We start from the raw sequence: 23,364 nt of genomic DNA, 5'->3' as shown, positions 1-23,364 counted from the left end.
GGATGGGGTAGAATAACTGTATGTGTATATATCTGTATATGGCATAAGTCCTATGTTACCTTGTATTTCCAAAAATTCGAGTATCCCAAGAATTCTGAATCACAACCATATTGCCGACTAGGCCCTGCCCAATCAAACATTCCGTGGTATCAAACTGTAAGCAAGAAGTGACCCTGCTCAATAGTAACAAAAACTCCAAAAAAGTCGGAATTTTGATACCAATAGATATATAAAAAGAATTGAATTTTTTTGCTAATTTCAAATATATAAATTTTATCAAGGTTAGTGTTAACCATCAAAGGTTACGAGCATGAGAAAATTTGTCTAATATTCGAAGAAAGGGAAAAACTCCTAAAAGCCATATAATCTTAATGAATATCTTAGCATCAGATTCAGCATATCAGAGAACTCTACTATAGAGGTTTCAAGCTTCTATCTACAAAAATGTGGAATTTCGTATTTTTTTTTACCAGAAGGAAGAACACGAATGCGTGTTTTTTGGGGTTTTTTTCCTGGGGTGATCGTATCGACTCGTTGATACTATAATTTTGGGAAACAGTTCATTTGAACAATAATTAAAAGTTCTAATGAGCTTTTAAGTGACCAAAAAACTGTAGGGCAACTAGGCCCCTTCCTACGCCCCTTTTTTCTCCAAATCGTCCAATCAAAATTTTGAGATAGCCATTTTGTTCGGCATAGTTAAAAGGCTGAATAACTATATCTTGGGAGATAGTTGCCCCTGGGAAAAGCCCCTGGGAAAAGGTCTTTAAGTTACAAAATTTGCCTATTGTTTACGCATGTATTTGTTATTGGGAAGTATGCATACATTTTTCGGACAGGGTGGGGAGGAGGGATTTTTCCCTGTTGGTGTAGACAGACTAATATTTAAAAAACAATCAGAAATTAAATAAAAAAAGTTTTTTCAACTGAAAGTAAGGAGCAACATTAAAACTTAAAAAGAACTGAAATTATTGCATATTATTGCATATGAGGCTCAACACCTTGCTCTTCACGCTAAAGTTTGAATTCTGTTACAATTCCTTAAGAAAGACTCCCGAACTACTAAAAATTTCAGCGTAAAGAGCGAGGTGCTGAGTAAGAGCAACCCCTTTCACATACGTAATAATTTCCGTTCGTTTTAAGTATTGTTGCTCCTTAATTTCAGTATAAAAAACTTTTTTTATTTATTTAATGCTATGATAAATCGAATAATAAGCAATGTGAAAAAATAAGAAAATTCACAGCCAGTGAAAGCAGTAACCGTGGTGCAGTTTGGTTGGGAAGGTGCCTCCTCGTTTGTTTTTTTTTTTTTTTTTAGAAAATTGTTGTTTTGGTTCATTTCAGGGAGTCCACTTTTTTTATTCTTTTGGCATTGTCTACAGGTGAATGGAGGTCTTGGTCGAAAAATTTCAATTTTTTCCTGTTTTTCACAAGCTTTGAATTCTCCTCATTTTTTCTTTGTCTTTTTTCCTTTTATTACCTATAATAGCCAGTGCGATCTCACTACTTATTCAAAGAAAAATTTGCCAATATTTTTGTGTATTCATTACAGTATTATCCTTCCCTAATATAGGGCGTCTTGTTGATCATTTTTTACTTGTGGATTAGTTAGTAAAAAATTGGCTGCGATAGCTCCAGAGACCTGTAAAATCGGTCAGTCAAAATTCTAAATAAAGTTCAATAGTAGTACCATAAGAGGTTCAGCAGTACTTAGTTGAATTTAAAAAAATCGAAAAATATTTTAGTTTTGGTTTGGTATTTTCGTGATTAGATTTTTGCAAACACTTAAGGGCTTTTCTGGTGATTTGTTTGACACTGTATCTTCTATCCCCAAACTTTTCGAGATAAAGAAGGATTGTTTTGAAATCTCCATGAAAATTAACGTTGAAAAATTCATTGTTTATATTTCGTGTTAACGTTGGTTTATTTACGAATGTTAATTTTGGGAAAAAGTTGGATAATCCAGTTTTCATTTGGGGAAATTTGGGAAGCCTGGAAAACTTGGGCAGGGTGAAGCACTGGTTCTTGATAAATGTATATGCTCTAAAGAATCTTTTCTTGTCGAAAAATTGATTTGTGGCTCTCTCATTAGAAATTATCCAGAGATAGACACATTTTATATATATATATATTTATTTTATATATATATATATATATATATATATATATATATATATATATATATATATATATATATATATATATACTATCTGTTTTAACTACGTTAAAACTTGCGAATATACAACATTCTTCGCTGTCCCATTGTCTGTGCATACAAATAGATTGTCAGGTTTACCGACTCTTGAACATGCAACATATAATTGTCCATGGGGAAAACAATCCGTATTCAGATCTATACCTCATTATTCTAATGATTGCCCTTGAGCTTTGTTGATGGTGATTGCTAATCGAACAACATATAATTGTCCATGGGAAAAACAACTTGTATTCAGATCTATACCTAGTTATTCTAATGATTGCCCTTGAGCTTTGTTGATGGTGATTGCTAATCGAACATTCCCTGTGCCCCGATCGTGATTTATATATCCCCCTTGTGCCCCCCGGCGTCCCCGTTGTAGTTGTGTCCCTGTGTCCCGGTCGTCATTTATGTTCCCTGTGTCCCGGTCGTTATTTGTGTCCCGTTGTCCCAGTCTGTAATTTCTCTTTGAGTGTCCTGGTCGTCATTTATATTCCCTGTGTCCCGGTCTGTAATTTCGTCAGTCGACAAACATGACGTCAGTCGACAAACAACTTCATGACGGCATAATGCTCAATCCTTATAATGACGTCAGTCAACAAACATGACGTCAGTCGACACACAAACATGACGTCAGTCGACAGACACACAGACAAACAACTTATTTTTATATATATAGATATATATATATATATATATATATATATATATATATATATATATATATATATATATATATATATATATAATTCATTAAGTTTATTTTTACCCATCAAAAGCTGCGAGCTTGAGAAAATTTAACTGATTTTTGGAAAAGGAGAGAAACACCCCCAAATTGATGAGTGATCTTAATGAACATCACACCAGATTCAGATTATAAGAACCCTAATATAGACGTGTCAACTACTGTCTACAAATCTACAAAATCTACATAGAGGCGTGTTGATTTTTTTTTTCTATTGGTGATCGTATCGAAAGAATGGTCCTAGAGAATCAGGAGAGGGATAAGTTGAATGGGAGTTGAAAGTTCTAGTTCCCTTTTTAAGTGACTGAAAAGATTGGAGGGACAACTAGCCTCCTTCTCACGCCCCTTTTTTCCTCTAAGACATCTAATAAAAATTTCAGGATTGCCGTTTGATTCGACATAGTTGAACGGTCAAATAGTTATACCTCTGGGGATGGCGTGAACCCACACCCTGAGAGAAAAAGACTGTAAGAGGAAATTTTTGGGGAAGTTTTAAGCAGGGGGAAGGGAATACCCTGGCATGATTTGAAAAGACGATCTGAGATTAAATTAAAAAAAAATAAGTTATTTTTTCAACTGAAAATACGGAGTAACATTAAAACTTAAAACGAAAAAATTTATTCCGTATATGAGGGGGGCATCCCTCTCCTCAACCTTCGCCCTTTACGCTTATGTTTTATTTTTGTCACAACTTCTTAAGAAGGACTTTTCAAACACAAGGGCTGTTGATTTCAAATCAGGAATATTTTAAAAGAAGATTGGGATTTTAGCATAAAGAGCAAGAGTTGAGCAATGGCAGCCCCACTCAAGCACGGGATCATTTCTGTTCGTTTGAAGTTTCAGTTTCGTTTGAACTTTCAGTTGAAAGAATTTTTTTTTAATTAATACTTTCATCAATGCTTCGGCCCAGTGTAACAAAAAGGTTAATAAAATACAAGATTTGTCTCCAGTTATAATTAAATTTAATGAAACTAATATTTTCAACCTAAACTAAGAAACAACATTGAAACTTCAAACGAACAGTAATTATTACGTATGTGAAGGGGGTTTCTCCCTCCTCAACATCTCTCTCTTTACGCTAAAGTTTTTTTGTACTTTTAAAAGAACTTTTAAACAAACAGATAAATACGCATCCGTGACTTTTCTCGTGGCCATTATATAGATAGATAGATAGTATAGATATATAGTATAGGATATATAATATAGATAGTAATAATAAAATTTTTATTTCAGCTATTTCAAATACATGATTCATCAAAGCACAAAACATCTGCTGTGCACGTTAAATCAGCAATAAAAAGGTCAAATTCATTTTGCCAGGACAAGGAAAAGAAAGAAGACAGTCAAGTCCTTTGTGACCTGACACCCAATCAAAGTCTCTCGGCTTGTGATAGCAGGTATAACGCAACCCCATCTATTATGCATTAATTCCGTTGCAGGACTATTAAAGAACGAACAATCTTGTCATCGTTAGCCAGGGCACCCTTTAAGCTATTTTACCATAACGTTATTTATGGTTTTAGGTTACAATAATGACGTCCTTCTACATTTTCTATGCAAGATGCAGTTTTAGTTAAAAATAATTGATTTTATTTTAAGTATTGTGTTTTTTTCATTACAAAAGACTGAATATAGCAATTACTTTTAAAATGAGCCCTAAAAATCACTATGATGTTTCAGTGCCTCACTAGCAGTAAATAAGTAAAAAATGGAAAAAATGAGGACAAAAATTTGCCTCCAATGCAAAAAAGACGACTTTCCTTGTTGTTCAAGCCATGAAATTATTCGATCATGGCGACTCCAATGATGTACTCTTTATTTTGAGATTCAAAATAATTATTTTTGGGTTGCTATTGGTCGAGACCCTGTTGTAGCACAGTGGATTTATGCTCTATATAGCAACACGGAGTCCTATGTTTGATACCCACCGCCGCAAGGTTGAGCGACAAGTTTGATCATTGTTGTTGTAAATAAGACCCAGCAACTGAAATGTCTATTTGACGCTTTTTACACTAGCAATAGCTCTGGGGGATCTTTATACTTATCCTTCTTTATCGGCCGAGGTTCTTCCTTCATTAGGTCGCAGGTACAACTCCAACTACAATACGTTCCGAATGTAAATGGAATTACCCTCCAATAAGCTTAACATCCCGTAACATTTGAAATCACACAAAAAGACTCTGTTTTTGGCCATTTAGAAAAAAAAGATATTCTTCATAGACAAATCCCCTTCGCCCCCAAATTAGAATCTTGAGTATGACCCTGACAATAAAAAAAATATATTTCATGCCAAGGTCCCTGGATATTTCCGTTTTCCTGATTTGAAATCGTTGAAAAAGAAAAAAAAACACTTCTCCTTCACCAGCTAGAAATAAAGAAAAGGAAAATCGAATTGTGTCTCAGGCTGTTTTTATGCTATTAAGGACTAGGTATTTTTACCAAGAAGTATTCTTTATGCATATCTATCTCCTAAATATTTCTTTGAGGAAAAAAACAGTACATAATAACATTCAGTAAAAAGTGATATTTCAACTTATCGAGAACTCCTTCCTCAAGAAATGAAAAAATGAATTGTACTAATCGATAGAATTTGTGTAGTTGAAGGAGGTTGACTGTAATTTTATGTTTTATAAAAACCTAACAAATATGGTAACGGTGCTTATCGAGACTACGAGAAAAGCGCATTAAAAGAATGAGGTTAAAAATTTGTGATCATTGATCATGTCTTTCTTCATTTTTTTTTGTTTTTGTTTTATGCTAGCAATTGAATTGTAGATGCGAAATTTATTTTTATAAATATACGTTTATGATGAAAGGCATTCAAAATTCATATGTAGCTCTATGTAATAAATTCGAATGTCGATAAGCTTTGAAAATTATGACGTGATACTATAAAATGGGTAGTTGTCTCTGAGGTGGTCAATGGAACAAGTCAATTGATTTTCGGATGCTCGTAAGAGGGTATTCGTTTTTGTCGAATGGAAAGTGACTAAATCTCATTATAGAGATTGTATGCAGTAAAGAGCTTACATACAGAGGTGAAGATTTTTTTGCGTAGTTTCATAAATATATCGTTTTTTCTAACTTTTCGAGGATCAAGATAGACTTTCAGGAGATTTTTCTTTTCTGTGGGGGGGGGGAGAGGCTTGGAAGATTGATGTGTGGGGTGAACTATTTTCTATCGGGTCCTCAGAGAATGGTATATTCTACGGTTGTTGTCTTTTTTTGTGCCTCTTTTTCGATTGACTCTTTGGCTATTTAGGCAGAAAGGTATTCTGGCTCTGAATTTCAATATGAAAAATAAGTGACAACATCAAGGAGATTTCGTCACTTTTTATAAAGATAAAAATGCCTAGTGTATCCGAAGTCCTTGATGACGCCACTACAAATCTGTTCGTAAACGAACTGGAAAATTGTTCATTGCCCGTATGAAGTGGCTCAAATTAATCAGTGTTGGTTCTATTCAAAATTTTAGTGATGAGGCTTAATGGTGCTTGCATGCAGTTCTTGGCGAAGGAGGACATTTTGTAAAGATAAGAAAACACAGTATTGTTTGTAAGAGCTTAAGTGGTTGTGTTGTGAATTGTTGGAAAAAATACCTTAGTTACCTTCACTTACATTTACCCTTTACCTCACTTTTTCTAGCTTACCTTTCTTTCAGTCGTCTAAGACAAGCGTTCGAATCAATATTCCGAGCTCGTAAGAATTCGGCCTCTGGATCAATCTTGATAACTGATCCGATTACAGAAGGGCTCGCTGGAAGCCTTGGTAAAAAGGTGCCACAGGTAGGAGGCTTTCTCAACTTTATGATTTTTTTTGTGTAGCAACAAGAACTAAAATTTAAAGAGAGTGCCAAAGTGAAATAATTTATTAAATTTTCTAATCTATTTGGATCTTGAGACACTAGACACAGATCTGACCTATCCACTTGTGTCAGTTAGATCTGCCAAAAATAATGTTGGACTAAACAGATAAAAAATCAATGTTTTGTCACATACTGGAAACTCTAGGAACTACAAGGTGTTGACACCAGTTTTGTGCAGATAGCTTAGATGGGCTAGAACTTTCTTATATTAGATAATAATGAGTGAAAAAAATCGTTTGTGAAAACAGGGCAGCTTAATTAGAGACATTTATTCTATTTACTGTATAACGGATGGAATAATTTCAGGAAAACAATTTGTGAAGTTGCTGATGGTGTCCTAGGGAAGAGTGCTAAGACTGCAACTAGGAATATTAGTGAAAAAGCTTTAGGTTTAATAGAGAGTAGAAGGGGTTTGTATAAGAATTATCTGAGTGATAGGTCGTATGAAAACAAAAGGAATGTAAAGAAAGTGGAGAAAGCATTAAAATATGAACTAAGGAGATGTGAAGTGGAGGCCATGTCTAAGATTGCTGAGGATCTGAAAGATGCGGCTAGACGGTATAATAGTAAAATATTATACTGGCATGTTAATAAATTGAAAGGGAGTAGACAATCCGGACTAGTCCCAGTTAAAGATAGAAATGGGGTCACAATTAGTGATAAGGAAAAAGTTAAAGAAAGATGAGTGGAACATTTTGAGAATGTGCTAAACCGAGATACAGTTGCAGGAAAAGATATAGGTGAAAATGAAAAAGTTTGTGATACCTTGGATGTGAAGGAAGATTTGTTTAGTGAGGAAGAATTAGCGACAGTACTAAAACGATTAAAAAATAATAAGGACCCAGGTGCTGATAGTATGATTAATGAGTTTCTTAAATATGGTGGCTCTGAGGTTAGGAAAAAGCTACTGAAGATTATGAACATGATTTTTGAAAAAGGGGAAGTACCCAATGATTTTAGGAAAACCTTAATTAAACCACTGTATAAGAAAGGTGACAAGAGTGAGTGTCGTAATTATAGAGGCATTAGTCTGGTCTCTGTAGGTAGCAAATTACTGAGTAATATGATACTTTTTAGACTGAGAGATGCTGTAGACAAAGTTTTAAGGGAAGAACAATGCGGTTTTAGGAAAGGTAGAGGATGTGTCGACCAAGTTTTCACTCTTAGGTTAATAATTGAGAAGTCCCTTCGTTGTCAAACACCTTTGGTCCTCAGTTTTATCGATTTTGGGCAAGCTTTCGATTCTGTTGATAGAAGAGCGTTAACAAAGGTCTTATCGTTATATGATGAAATGAAGGTTAGCAACTGGTTTTGTATTAAATCAGGAGTTAAGCAGGGTTGTGTTCTATCCCCCTTTATATGGATCATTTTGATGGACTTGGTCTTAAGGAGCACAGGAAAGGCAATTGGAGACCATGGAATCAAATGGGGAGGAAGAACGCTCCTGGACTTAGATTATGCTGATAATTTAAGCATATTAGATGAAAGTGTGAGCAAAATGAATAATTTTTTAGAGGTTTTACGTGTTCAGGGTGCTAAAATAGGCTTGAAAGTTAATGTTAAGAAGGCTAAGTCACTAAGGCCAGGAATAAGTGAAGATGAACAGGTGACATTAGGTGACGAAAAGATTGATCAGGTTGGGAGCTTCAGTTACCTTGGTAGTATTATTAGTAAAGATGGTGGGAGCAGTGAAGATGGTAAAAGTAGAATAGCTAAGGCTCAGGGTGTTTTTTCACAGTTAAAAAAAAGTTTGGAAGAATAGAAAGATAAGTCTGCAAACCAAGATTAGAATATTGGAAGCTACAGTGATGACAGTGGTCAAATATGGCTCTGAAGCATGGGTACTCCGAAAAGCAGATGAAAATTTACTAGATGTTTTCCAGAGAAATTGCCTACGGATTGTTCTGGGTACCCGGCTGACTGACCGTATTTCAAACAGTAGGTTGTACGAAAAGTTAGGTTCAATCCCGCTTTCTGAGGCTATACTGAAAGAAAGGTTGAGATGGCTAGGCCACGTTCTACGGATGAAGGATGACAGATTACCGAAGATTGTCCTTTTTGGCCAACCGTCTGGGGCTACACGGAAAGCAGGTCGTCCTTGTCTGGGTTGGGAGGATGTCATAAATAAAGATTTAAAGGAAATGGGAACTTCTTGGGAGGGTGTAAAGAGGGAGGCTTTAAATAGATTAGGTTGAAGGAGGAGCGTGCGTAGCTGTGTTGGCCTCAGGTGGCTTGGTGCTGCAGTGAGTTATTAGTAGTAGTAGTTTCATACAAAACCAATAAAGATAATTTTTATCTTTTCACCAGACTGAATCCTGAGATAGTTAAATTGGGATCAAAGGGGGGTTTCAAACAGCTCGTTTTTCTCTTGCTTGTGAAGTACTTACAGTTTTGGGTCAAATTCCTCCGTCCCTAACCATCGATGAGAAGCCCGAGTTGTGCACCTCCAGTAGACCTTTCGATGAGTCACACACCTGACACTTCGACGCAGTCGAAGCCAACGTACACAGGATATCATGAGTCTTGGGAGCTGACGGTTAAATAAATTCCCACGAAACTGTGCGATGGAAAGTGCTCTTTAGTGAACTTCTAAACCCCAACATAAATATGAATGTAGAAGTGGAAAACACTCCAACTCGGTCTCGATGGGGCCGTACTAAATAAACACGTTTCTGCAAGATCTTGTCGAAATCCGCCGACCAAAATCTCCTGGTGAGGACGGTATTTTGCCTGAGATTTACGAATCTTCCCCTAGCCTTATTGCAAACCATCTAAAGGCCGTTATATATAGAAATATGGAAAACCACAAATTTCCCAAAAGAGGGGAAAATTTCAGGTATCCTCTCCGTTCACGAAAAAGGCCAAAAGACAGAGGTTGCTAATTATAGAGGGATATTTGATCACCCCCGCTACCTACGTTCATTTTATGCATCCTGATATAGAATCAGACTTCGAATGGTGATACCCATAGACATTGTTTCAACATCGAAAGAATCTAAAGTATCATAAAGCTTTCCGGCTCCACTGGCTTGGATATGTTTTGCGTCACCCCAACGACCGCCCCATTGAACGGATACTTCTTGCTGAGCCCTTATCAACATGGTATAAAAGAGAAGGAGTAAAATTTTAAAAATGAGCTGGAGCCTGCTGGAAGTTTCTGTAAATTTGGCCAGAAATGGGACAAGCGATGGCTGAAGTTCACCGAAGAATTGCCACAAGACCGGCCATCATGGTAGATTCTAATTCAGAAGCTTTGTTCAGTTGCTGAGTGAGGCTGAAACTCTTGGTTTTGCCACAAGTACAAGCAATTTAAGAGACTTGTCACTTTTGCTGAAACAGTTCGGGGAACTAGGAAGATATGCTTTCACTATAAAAGGAAACATCCTGTCAATGGGCTCAAGCAACACGTAAACAAAAAAAAATAGATCGTTTTTTCAGTGAAGCTATGTAAATTTTTCTGTGATTTAATGCGGTTTTTCACTGCAGTTACACGCATTTTAATCTTAGTTTTACCAGTTTTTTCTAAAAGGTTAATCCCAGTTGGTAGATCAATTAAATACAAAACACATATGTCTGCGAGCACAACCTGTCTCATGAGAACAACAAGGACTTAGTAAGAATAATTATAAATTAAACTCAGCGAACCTCCTGAAAAGAACTAGTCATTAATATTAAAGAACTATAAGTAAGGATTTTGTTCCAAAGGACTTTAATATATTAAACATCTTCGATAGACTCATCATCATATTAAAAACAAGAATGAATTAAATTTAAAACAAATGCTTCTTCAAATTGAAGTAAAGTGACAATTAAGCACTAGTTAAACTATAACGTAAAGAATGGAGAGTTACAGTAGGTTTGACAGCTCGTGCCTCCTGATATACAGGATAATTCTAGTTCGTTTCAGCTTTAACATTGCTCTTTACTTTTATTTGAAGAAAGCTCTCATTTTTTATTTGGCAGCAATAGGAACCCCTAACCGACCGAATTCATGATATTTCTTTTTTTGATGAGAAAAAAACTGTTCAATTCTTTGATATGAATGTTCAAAGTTTGAATCGACTGCTTGAGCATCGTCTTTATTATCTATTTGTTCTAACAATACATTTTTGGGTTCAAATCCTCCAAATATTCCGCTCTTCAAAAATTTCATATTTGTATTTTCGACAATCTTGGACCTTAATCTTCCCTTTCAGAAACGATGTTCCCCTTAATGGTAAGGAATTAAATTCTTTAACTTTTCTTGAAAATTACCAACAGATTAATAACAGTTTCCCTACTTTATAGATGCGAGGTATCGACTTAAATCCAGAAGAGAGAGAAGAGTGGGAGGATAAGGAACTATCTCAAACCATATGCCTCCTTGATGTTACAATAGATCCCTCCCCATTTCAATTGGTCGAAAGAACTCCACTGATCAAGGCTCATAGCATGTTTAGTATGTTGAATGTCACCCATGCTTACGTCACTGCTATTGGCAAACTAGTGGGAGTCGTGGCCCTAAAAGAGGTATGTAAGAGGCATCCTCATTTCTTTGTTTCTTCCTTAAGAATAAAATTGTCTGTATTTTGTTAAATAGTTTATTTTGTTAAAATAAAAATAGTTTGTTAATGAGGCACCCTGTGCTTGAACTTTTTCTTGAAAGAAAAAAATATTTTCTTTTTACCAGCTTTTTTCTGTACCGAAGATTTAAATTTGACTACTTTGTTTCCTGATGTAAACATATACTTCATTCTAGTGGATTCAAGTTTTCCCTTCGTTTAATAAAAATAGTAATTTAGCTGCTGATACTCTTCAGATAAAATGATTATCAAACAGAGAAAGTTCGCAACAGATTAGGCCTAATGTGGCAGGTAATGTTTTATCTAGTAGATTTTTTTTATTTTTTTACATTACTTAAAGCAGATGCTGAAGACAAGTAGTTAATATTGATCTGAAATGCATGCCCTGGTTTAATTTTATATCTACTTGTTACATTTTGTATTTTTACATCATATTTTATATTTTTATAAATATAAAAATATCTTTTTATATTTTTCCATATAGACCTATACATATATTCGTATATATATTGCACATATATACATATATACATATCTATTTGTATATACATATATACATATATTTTACGTTTAAAACATATTTTATATGATTTTTACACCAGGTGCAGGACAAATTATCTTTGTTGATGGAATCCTCAATAACAACATATACAGTCTGTTATTAACGTTAAAAACGGGGTTGCAAATTTGAGGTGAGAAACAAACTTATAAAAGGGAATAGATTTGTAAATCTTTCTTTGTTTCTAATTTTGTTTACCAGCAACACCTTAACCGAGTCAAAGACACTGCCAAACTTTTTAACCTTAAGATAAATGCCAAAAAACAAAAAGTATGTAGACCACTATATCTCCACTTGTCCTACGATACAATAACCAGGTGATAGATCAAGTCGTGGAGTTCAAGTATTGAAGTTCTACAGTTCAGGATCATGTCAGCAAGAAGGCAAGCTTAGAATCGGCCACACTAACGCTTCCTTCATGAAACTCTCTCAAATTTGGAGCAGTCAGAAGTACTCTCTCCAACTCAAGTTGAGGCTGTTCAATAGCAACGTCCTCTCAACGCTTTATGTTCTGAAACTTTTTACCTGGATCAACAACTAGAAAATAAGCTCCTCGTGTTTGAAAACATTTGTTTAAGGCGCAATCAAAATATCCACTTATCCCAAAAAGTAACGAAAGCTACTGTACGACAGAAGACGTCTCAGCCTCTGATAACCGAAGTGATCAAACATAAGAAGTGGAGGTACTTTGGTAATGTGATTCGTGTTCGCAAAACTCGACCACCGAAGGTCGTCCCTCAGTGATAGCCACGTGGTACCAGAAGAAGAGGACACTCTAAAAAAACTAAGGCAGATAGACGCCTTTTAATAATTTTGTACTAGAATTTACTTTTTAAGTGAATTATTATAATATATTGACTGAAGAATATATATTGTATATAAGATAATTGACTGATAATATGACAATACGCCTAGACACTAGTAACTATATTTAGTATATAGAAAATGATCTTCGAATAGCAGTAAACATGGTTGGAAATATATCTTCAGGGTGCATTAAGTATGACCTCACGACAACTCAGCCGCGAATAAATTCAAGGTCGCACAGCTCAAACTCGACCCCACATAGCTGATTTTGGAGGAAAACTGTGAATGAAGTTTGCCCTCAACTAGTTTCAAATTTTTAACTGATTTTTTCTTTCTGTTTTATAGCTCCGAAAGGCCACAGAAGATATCAACGCTGGCCTACTCAGACCTCGTCTAGACACATTTCGACTTGACAATGAGTGTGACTCAAACAAAGATACTTTCGAGACAATGCCAACCACCACAACCATTGCCAGTGACCCCTGTCCATCTGTATCCATTATCATTGAGGACGAGGAAAAAGAAGAGCCAAAAAGATCAAGTATTCGCTCATACAAATATAGAGCTTGTGATGACTCATTCGCTAAAACCGATTGATATTGGGGCTTCTCAAGGGTATCTGCTTAAATAGTAATCACATTTAAAATCTGAAGTGCCAAGATGTAAATATGAATATCAGTAAGCAACACCAACGCTACTATCAGCTGCTGTCACTCCTATTAATGAAAAAGAAGGACCAAAAAGATGTGCTCTTTCAAAATATAGCGCTATAGGGCTAATATAGGGATATATAAAGCTAGGCTTTCACCACAGCTGAATGATATCGGTGCTCCCCAAGGCTGTTTATCTGAATGCTAAATTACATTTTATATTTCAAGTGCCAAGATATATACCCATCAAATAGCAGATAGAAAATACTACTAATCCGTATTAAATTATATCTATTTCTGTGATTAAAAAAGAAGAACCAACACAATTAAGTGTGTCCTCACATGAACACAGGAATAACAATGAGTCATTTGCCTAAAGGAAATAACAGAGTCTCTACTCGGCTACTGAGCTATTTGTCAAACTTTAGTTTCTTAACCAAGTGCAAATACATGAACGACAACAATGGCTACCATATTATAGGCCTGTTCTGGCGAGAAGTTGTTGATCAAAAATCGTGTTCCTGCGACCAACAAAGGTTTTGTCAATCAACAATATGGATGAAAACGACCCAAAACTAAAATTGTTGTTTGTCGATTTTGTTAGTCAAATATAAGCAGTAAATTTCAAGGAGGGACAACATGGAGGATTTTTGTTGTTGCTACAGTTTAGAAGAGAAAAACAATTAACGTTTTGTACAATTGTTAATTTGATCTCTTTTCCTAATTTAAGACATGATAAGGTACGTCCTTTTGAATAGCCTGTCCCTTTTCTCTCCAAAGGGCAGTGACGAAATCTTGTTGTGTTTTATAAAAAAAAAATCTGTTCAATTGATTTTGAAAATATTGCCTTTTATTTCCAATAAATAACAACTTGTGTTATCGTGAAAATTATTATTGATAAACAACTCTGTTCTCACGATTGTTGATCAACAGTTTGTACGCCAGAAAAGGCCATATGTGTCAGATTCCTTACCTACTGCATACATCACTGTCGATGAAAGTGGAAGTTCGAATAAGGTTGATCATAATCGAGTATAAACATAATATTAAAAATGAATTATTTACACGAAATTATAACCATTGATGACCTACAAAATATTTACCTTAATATAGGGTTTCAAGCGTCAAGATGTGAACATAAACAATGAAATTCGCCTCCAACACTACAAAAACAATAAAAATCAACCAATGTTAAATTGAACTAACGTCAACGTAAAAAATCAACCAACGTCAATTGAAGTTAAAAAATATGTGCGATTATTGTCTTTACCCAAAGCATATCAATCCTAATAATTACCTCGTTTCTTTTGATAGGAGCCGCATTTTTTCCAACTAGAAAATAGTAATCCCGCAAATTAGACGATTCATAATCATTGATTCATGAGACAATTCATTGATTCATGATTTGCGTTTTGTCAAATTAAAGGAATGCTCACTACATAGCTTTATACTTTTATGATCCTTGATCTTATTTTAGGTTATTTGATTACACATCAAATGATATATGAGGTGTTTTTCTGTAATCCTCCCGACACCACATCATTAACCTTTAAAAGGTTAAAACAAATTTCCACAATATAAAAAAAAAAGTTTCGCAGTCAAAACAGTAGGTTAACGTAGTTTTCGTCATGGGTATTCTTCCTAGTTTGTTCTTAGCGATAATTTGTAGACTCTGTTTCTGAATGAATTAAGAAAAATATCCATGAAGCAGAAAATTATTCTGAAATAAAATTTCTACAGTAAGGAACTGTTTTTGTTTCTTGCGAGACTTCAGGGATTTAGAAGACATTAGATTTCAAACTTAACTGTAAACACCCAGCAGTAAGTAAAAAAAAAACCAGTAAGTTACAGAAAATAAACAACAAAGGCCTGCTTTTTATTAAATTCAAAATCTATTTTACTAAGCTGCTCTCAAAGGTAGAATCAGCTGGGAAAGACTCTGCAACCACGCTTTGATCCTCCTCATCCAGATTACCATCGTCCTCTTCCCTTTTGGAGAAGCCTAGCAAACAGTTTTTTGGCAATTTTTCAGAAATTTTAAAACATATGATACCTTTGGTTGTAAGGACGACAATATATGCAATTTACCGGTCCCTGCCTTTTTCAAGCACCCCTTTACAGTGAAACGAATTCCTGCCAAAAATATTATAAATAATTATTCAACCTTACGATAACTATTGATTAAAATGTATAGAGTGAAAATTGGACACAAGCTCTTGTAAATGTGCCATTCTTTTACCAAATTTCATTAAGCTCTTACGACAAAGACATAATAACAGAAAGATTCGCTGTGCGTTTTGATATTAAGGTACCAATAATGCAGATGGGATCTAGCCATATGAATTCTAAAAACCATTTAGTATTCAGTAACCAATTTTTTTTCTAATCCTAGGATTTAGGGACGATCTTTATGAATTTTTATCATGGATGAAGTTCATCCATTTGCCACATTAAATTCTACAATACTGGACTAGTGTTCACTCACTCACACAAAGCAACTGACATCAGTGAATCTCAAGATTAAATTCATGAATCTCAAATTTTAGTTTTATTTCAAGCAGGGACGTAATTTGCTATGGTGCAGGGAGGGGGGCAGCTTTCCTCCCTACAAGATTCTAGTTTGTTCCCCCCCCCCCCTCTTAAAATTTAGTTTCTTGAAAATATTGTCAAAACTAAAATAAGCCTGTGTAATTCCAGAATCCACTGAAACGGGTCGGTTTGCAAAGCAAACTTTGCATTTGTTCTGCTATATGGCTGATTTTTCAGTTATCACTGTCATTTTCACTTTATCACTTTATTTGCGAAAATTGGCTCCAACTTTGCCCCCCCCCCATGATTTTGACGGAATTACAAGTACCAATTTTAATGAAGAGAAATTGAAGTTCTTGATTCTTGCAAATTCTTTTGACTTTTATCTGTTCTAATGGATAACTTCAATCAGTAAGAATTTTGATTAAAAATTATCAAAATGTATTCATTTATGTATGGACATAGCTACGATTTTATTGTAGGAGAAAAGAACATAGACAAACAGCCTCGTTTAACCATCACTTAGAAAATATTTTTTCGTTAAAAACTTCAGTTTGCATATTTTTAAGCTTTAAAGAATGGACAAGCTACCAAACTCCCTTCCTTCTTATTTTTATTAAAAAACCAGAAGTAAAAACCCGAAAAAAAATCGAAGAAAAACCCGAAGTAAAAACTCAAGTGTTTGTTCACCTGTCTAACATTTATTTCGTTCAGTGCTTTTTATTTCGTTCATATCCTTCAACTATAAGACAGCCGGTTTATTTATACTATAAAGCTGCTTGATTTCTTTCCCTTTTATGGTATTATGTGTAATATCTGTCATATTAGAATGTTAACTGCTATATTTAATGACTTTTCTAGTATTAGCTACAATATTATATTCTGACTCACTGTAGTATTTGTGTACTTCTGCCCTTCAATTCTTTATTACCACTTTTATTTATGAATGTGTTTACACCCTTACATTATTTGAATTTTAAAGTTAGATGAAGTCAGCGCAACTCTGAAGTTTTTAGACAATAGTCCAATTTTGTGCTTTTTATTGATCAATTAGTTGAGTATTTATTAATTTTATTGACGGTGCATTCTATTTGCTCTGTGATATTTTTTTGTTTGTTTTTTTTTTAATAGTAAGATAACGCACTTGTGACTACGTTTTGTGTATAATAATGTTTGAATAAATTCGCTTATGGTTTTTTTGGTCGCAGATCAAATTTAGAACCCGAAATACAAGGAATGATATTAAAATTAGGATATTTGAGTAGATTGCATTAGTGTTGCTAGGTAAAACGCAGAAATAGGGCTGCTGAAGGAAGAGCATAATGCTTTAACCATTTGCGGATGGATGATCCAGCCACATTTAAAAAAAAAGAAGGTTACGGATTCACGCATCATTCCCCAAAATCTAATGTTTTCTTTAAAGATTTTCTCACAGTGTCTTATATTTTAAATATAATTTGCGAAATATCAGCGAATACACGCAAATCCTCGGGTGTGTTCTGATTGAGGTCCAGTAAAATATAACCATAGGGGTTATTTGCAGCCTGATTGTATGCCGAGAATAGAAATTTCGGTTCACCCGGATATATTTGACTGTTTAAAGTTATGAGGGAAATTGAATCATGAACAACCCTGTAGATGATATAGTAGGTACAACTCAAAGCAGGTGTCCTCATACTTCTGCTCTTTTGAAAGAGATTGTGTAGAACTAGGGTTACGGAAATCTATTCATGATTAGACTGGCCCGTGAAAAATTGTAATAAGAGCATGGGAAGGGGCTGGCAGCCCTCCAGCCTGAGACCATTCTTCAATGGATTTAACTAAATCATCAATAATCAACCAAGAATTTGGTTGAATTATATTAAAAATGTCAGGTCCGTATTTATTTCGTGTCTTGCGCAATAGTCTTTAATTTATCGTAGGATTCTTGAAAGACACTGTAGCAATAGTAATTTTTTTGCATTTTCTAAAAATGTTTTATTACGATTTTCAAATATTTTCGTTGAAAATGTCGTTTTGCCAGACATTGATGGTCCACAAAGAAATGATCCGAGTGGAGTTTTCAATTAGTACATAGTCCCTTAAATGTCAAAATACGACTAACTGTAGATGTATCCGTCCATTGAATAAATAACAATAATTCCCTATGTTCAAGAACAATAAATTTAAAGAGTAATACATATTTTTCATTTAAAAATGAAAGGCACTACAAAAATAAAATAAAGAATAATACATTTTTTAATTTTACAGTAAAAGGCACTACAAAAAACGTTTTTAAAAAACACTTATGACATTGATAATAATGCTTAAAAATGGGTTCCCATGACCTTCGCTCTTAGAATGAGATTACTTTCCGTACAGTTTCTATAAGCACTCATATCAAAATTATATTTCCCATTGTGTCTACGCACCCCCGTGCAGACTTTTTTGATTTGCTCATTGTGTGTTTGTTTCGGTTTACCTTCGGACCTGCAAGCACAATTGGAAATCAAGTCGCTCCCCGTCTCGGATTTAATAATAATAATTTATTTTGGACCTGTCGCTACACTAGCTCCGGGTAAATGGGCCCGTCCCAATTGGCAAAGTTCTTTCGAGAGCTATTGTGCATACCTTTTTCTAAATCTTCAACTAAATTTTCGGTTTTAACTTTTAGCCAAAGTGAATCAGTATCCCCATAATATACTTGAACTTGTCCCTCGCTTGGCCATTGGCACCTACACACGTAAAAGAATGAAAACATGTGTTTATCGAGATTTCTGTAATTGCGCTGCCATCAGCGATATTTTCATTTAAAATAACATTTCTTTTTTCCTATGTAAGACGACCATATTGGAATCTATGATGGGGAATGATTCGAAGTTTGGATCGGCAGCGATTCGAGCACATTCCTTTGGGTCGGTCACAACCGTACAATGACTTCTATTGCGCACACTCTCGCACATTTTATCGAAGGTAAAAAAAAAAGGTAAAGGATATGGTAAAGATTTCTTTTTTAAACTTCGTTTTCACTTCTGAACGGTTACTGACAAAAGTGCCAATAAACGTTTTCAAATATGGTTTTTGGCCGAATTATATCTTTGTGACCTTGAAACTGTAGTCTAGCGTCCATCTCAAAAGAACGTGATGTACAACAATATTCTTTCAAAACGAAGATCGGCAATAAGTTTTTGTTTCGAAGGTGCCCAGTGCACACCCCCACCCTCTACAGAAGAAATATTATATGGACTCAAAGAGTCCTTAGTCACCGGTCTGTTTATGTACGGCAAGACAAAACCGGTTACCCAGTCACGAAATTTCATTTGTATTTCACCATCAATTTTAATACCATCCTAGCGGTCCATTCTCCTCAACAGTGGCAACGTCGGGGAAATTTAGAGCCCAATGGCCCAAATTTGCCATACAGCAAAGAGCAGTGAGACACTGCCGATGGATAAAGGGAGTTCATATTCAGAAAAAATGCATCCGACTTTACACCAGTGCCTTGCCTAGTCGGATCAGTTTCAGAGATACAATTTCCGTGGAAAATATACCCTCCCCCGTGAAGCAGCAGGTTGAGTTGCGTCATCCTCGACTTCTGGTATTTTCATATAATCTTTAGCATTATTGTTTGGGTCTCAGAATGTTTCTTCCAAAAGATCCATTAGGTTACAAGAGATCCCAAAATTTAAAGGATACGCAAGGCATCCTTCAACAGCTTCTTCTGGGTCTAAAAAATGCCTTTAGCCCACTGGCCATAACTTACAACACCTGGCCCTGGGTGTATGTGCGTGTCAACATTGGATTTTTTGTTATCTTACTTTTGAACAATTGTTTGGCAAAATGGCTATCTCAAAATTTCTATCTGATCCATTTGAAGGAATAACGGCATGGGAGAGAAGGCTAACTGCCCCCAATCACTTTTTACTCTTAAACAGTGACCTAGAACTTTTAATTTCCAATCAAATAAGCACTCACTGAAGTTTATAAGAACATCCCTTCCATAAGAAGCATATTTGCCTACAGGGAAAAACTTACAACGCTTCCCCTGGGCCGGGGGGGGGGGGTGTGTGTGTCGACACCGTATTTTTTTAATCTAATGCTTGGAATTTTTTTTAATGGCTATGTCAAAATTTTTATTGGATGAATTTGGGGAAAAAAGGCATGGGGGATCTGCCGTCTGCTTTGTTTATTATTTTATTGTTATCATGAGAAAATCTGTAAAAGCCGGAAACTAGCAAACATACAAGCCTTTCAGCAATTTCTGCACAAGAATTCAAGGCTTACTTTATCAATGAATTATTATAGTATATGCCCTAATAATAAACATTATTTTTGAAATATCATATTTACAAATATATATATATATATATATATATATATATATATATATATATATATATATATATATATATACATATATATATATATATATATATATATATATATATATATATATATATATATATATATATATATATAAATTTTAAATCGAATTACTGATGAATAAGATTTTTGCAATAGCTTCGTTTATAAGATAAATTTATGTATTTAAATAGCAAAATAGAGATTTCCAAAATTGTACACTTTTGAGCAGTCATTTTTGTTTTATGATGGCTTTTCAAATACAGAAAATGCATCGCCAGGAAAAGTTTGATAAATGCTAGATTTTGTTTTCGACTAAGAAACCCCGTATCTAAAAAAGAAACTGTAATTTGAACACTTGATAATCAGAAATCATGCGCGAAGGAGATAGTCTATTGTATTTCAAGTTCAATTTACAAAGTTAAATAAAATGGTGGATAAAATTCCTAAGGAATAGGCAGTTTTGCACGTGCCATTTGTAACACATATTAAAATCGAATAAAAAATGCAAAACTTCATCTTTTCCAAGGCAAAGTATTATTTTTAGTTTATTTATGATTTCTAACCATATTTCAAAAATAGTAAAAAATACATAAATCGATAATACTTTAATAATCATTTATCGACAGATTCTTCAAATTCAAAGAGTTCACTAACAACTTTGGCTACTTTGCGATTTTCTTTCTGGAAGGTTTTCGGGCACTGCATTTCTTGCCAACCAATAGCAACCATAGGAACACCTAAAAGAGTTAAATGAGGCTTTAGGCCAAAATAAAGCTCTATATCCCAAAAGCTCCAGTCTGTACTTAATATTAACGGTAATCTTCAAGAAGTAGAATTACAAAAAAGAGCGCAAAATCATGGCAGCTAGTTTTTTTCTTTATTGTTATTTCTTTTTTTTTTTTTAGTTATGTGGCTGCACAGTGAATTTATCTTTCCCTTAAAATACACAGTCCACAGTTCTACTCTTGCTGCCACACTGTAAACACAAGGACTTTTGCAGCCAAGAAGCATTGTTAATCAATAGATAGCAGTTACCGTAATACTTTAAAATTTATTATAAAATATGGAAATTCATGCAAAAAAGAATCTTTATGCATAGAAAAAAGGAGTGTATTTATTAAAATTACGACCAAAAATTTATACTTTTCATGGGCTTAAAATTCTATAAAAAAAAAACTATCATGTTTTTAGTTCTCTTTACTGAATAAAAATTAAACTTAGCAATGACTGGCAGGAAACACGGGGTTATTTGAATTCATTTGTTGACATAAGCTAAAGAAATAGGTTCTTTCGTGGCAAAGTAGGTTTGACCTCAGCTTTGTATTCGAGACCCAGAGAGCGAACCCGGCTTTAGCAAAACACTGCAGGGCCGACACAAGGGCCTCAGTAGTTAAGAAGCGCCGTTAATCCGATACATAAAGCACACAGGGTGCCTGCCACAGGGGTCTGTATTGGGTCCCCTATTGTTTCTTGTATACATTAATGATCAAATGCAGGTGTCAACACCAAGGTACAATGATAGCTCGGTGGGAGCAATACCTCCAAGTTTTGCTGATAATACTCAGTTTACAATGGCTGCGAAAACAGAAGCAGGTTTGAATAAGGAATGGCGAGGATCAAGAGGTGGATGCGAGCGAACAAATTGCTTGTTAATCCGAAAAAAATAATGTTCATGTTATATGGCAGAAGCACAAATTACTATCCATGGATCAAAGAAATTGAGTTACAAAATGGACGTATACAGCGGACAAGTATTATAAAGCATCTTAGTGTCATGGAAGATAAATATCTAAGCTTTAAAGATCATATTGCATTTATAAGTATTAAATTAGCCAAAAATACTGGAACTCTGCTGAAGCTGAAAATTTTTTTCCCCAATAAGGTTATTAGAAGGCTATATTTTTCTCTTATTCATTCATATCTTCTGTAATGGGTTACAGTTTGGTCGTCAACGTTCACTAGCCATTTATATCAGCTATGGGTGTTACAAAATAAAGCTGTTAGAGTTTTGACCAATGACCTGTCCCAGAGTTCAGTAAGATCGAGGTACCAGCAATTATAAATTTTACCATTTTTGGTTTGGTTAAATTTTATGTAAATTTGTTTATGCATAATTTTTTTTCTAATCTAAAATTAAAATTTAAGATAAGATTTAATCATCATAAAATACTAGAAATGTTGAATTAGTTAGAACGCCGGTTCCAATAACCACCAGATCTAAATTTGCTATTAGGTATATTAGTCCTGAAGTCTGAAAAAGGCTTCCGGCTGAAGCGAAAGGTTAGAAGGCCCTTGAGGGATTCCGTGTTTCTTTCAGATGCATTTGTTTTAACCAATATTGTAGACAAGGATTGACTGATTGATTTGGGAGTGAGTACATGCTTGTGAGTTTTAAAAGAGAAATTGATTCGTGTGTTGATTGAAGTGAGTATCGGTATGTGAAAGAAAGTATGATGAATCATAGAGTATGAGGGTGGGATTCCTTTTAAGTTCCCTGTAAAAATAAATTATCTTTAGAATGTTGATTAACTGTTTAGTAGGGATGGGGGAAAGAAGGAGCAGTCAGATGATTTTATTACGAGGAAGTGTAATTAGTGTATTAGTAGTTAAAGTGTCCCTTTTTTGGGTGGTCCCAAACATGCTTTAATGCGTCGGGACCTAATTTGATATTGTTAGTATTATATTAAGCATTATTTCATTAGTATCATATGGAGTTTTCTATGTTGAGTTTTCTTACCCATTTGTTAATAAAAAAAAGAAATGAGGCAAGCCACAACAAAAACTAAGGAGGGGGGGGGGGGCTTTATGTCTACTTTATGACTGCTATTCAAAAATATCGCTGGTAAGAATTATCAGCTGCTTGGTAAACCCACCCTAATCAGACCATCTTGCAACTGCCTCTTTATCATTGTATTTCTTTTTTTTTGGGGGGGGGGATTGCAAAGGTGTTCAATTTTTCGAGGCTTATTATATTGTAAGGCTAAGGGCTTCTTTAAATTCTATTCAGGAAAATTTCAACCATTCATGAGATTAAATCATAACTTCAACACAAATGTCACATCGTCATTATTATCGACAAGAGCGAATATTGTGATATATAAGAATA

At 34.7% G+C, this 23,364-nt stretch overlaps 2 protein-coding genes across 3 annotated transcripts in view; one reads left to right on the top strand and one right to left on the bottom strand.

Moving 5' to 3' along the window:
• The window catches only part of LOC136027505 (chloride channel protein 2-like), a 144,802-nt gene extending 127,691 nt beyond the window's left edge, over positions 1-17,111 (top strand). For both annotated transcript variants that reach the window (XM_065704819.1, XM_065704818.1), the window contains exons 15-18: positions 4,176-4,339; positions 6,604-6,727; positions 11,095-11,316; positions 13,081-17,111. In XM_065704819.1, the coding sequence (XP_065560891.1) occupies positions 4,176-4,339; positions 6,604-6,727; positions 11,095-11,316; positions 13,081-13,332 (762 nt within the window). In that variant the 3' untranslated portion in view covers positions 13,333-17,111. The remainder of the gene's footprint in view (positions 1-4,175; positions 4,340-6,603; positions 6,728-11,094; positions 11,317-13,080) is intronic.
• A 3,737-nt stretch (positions 17,112-20,848) lies between these two features.
• The window catches only part of LOC136027506 (exosome complex component CSL4-like), a 29,747-nt gene continuing 27,231 nt past the window's right edge, over positions 20,849-23,364 (bottom strand). The window contains exon 6 of the mRNA XM_065704820.1: positions 20,849-20,995. Coding sequence (XP_065560892.1) covers positions 20,871-20,995 — 125 coding nt within the window. The 3' untranslated portion in view covers positions 20,849-20,870. The remainder of the gene's footprint in view (positions 20,996-23,364) is intronic.

This window comes from Artemia franciscana, chromosome 5 (assembly GCF_032884065.1).
Source record: "Artemia franciscana chromosome 5, ASM3288406v1, whole genome shotgun sequence".
In the NCBI taxonomy this organism is placed as follows: domain Eukaryota; kingdom Metazoa; phylum Arthropoda; class Branchiopoda; order Anostraca; family Artemiidae; genus Artemia; species Artemia franciscana.
The sequence above is the reverse complement of the archived record's forward strand: the minus strand, read 5'-3'. Positions and strand labels throughout refer to the sequence as shown.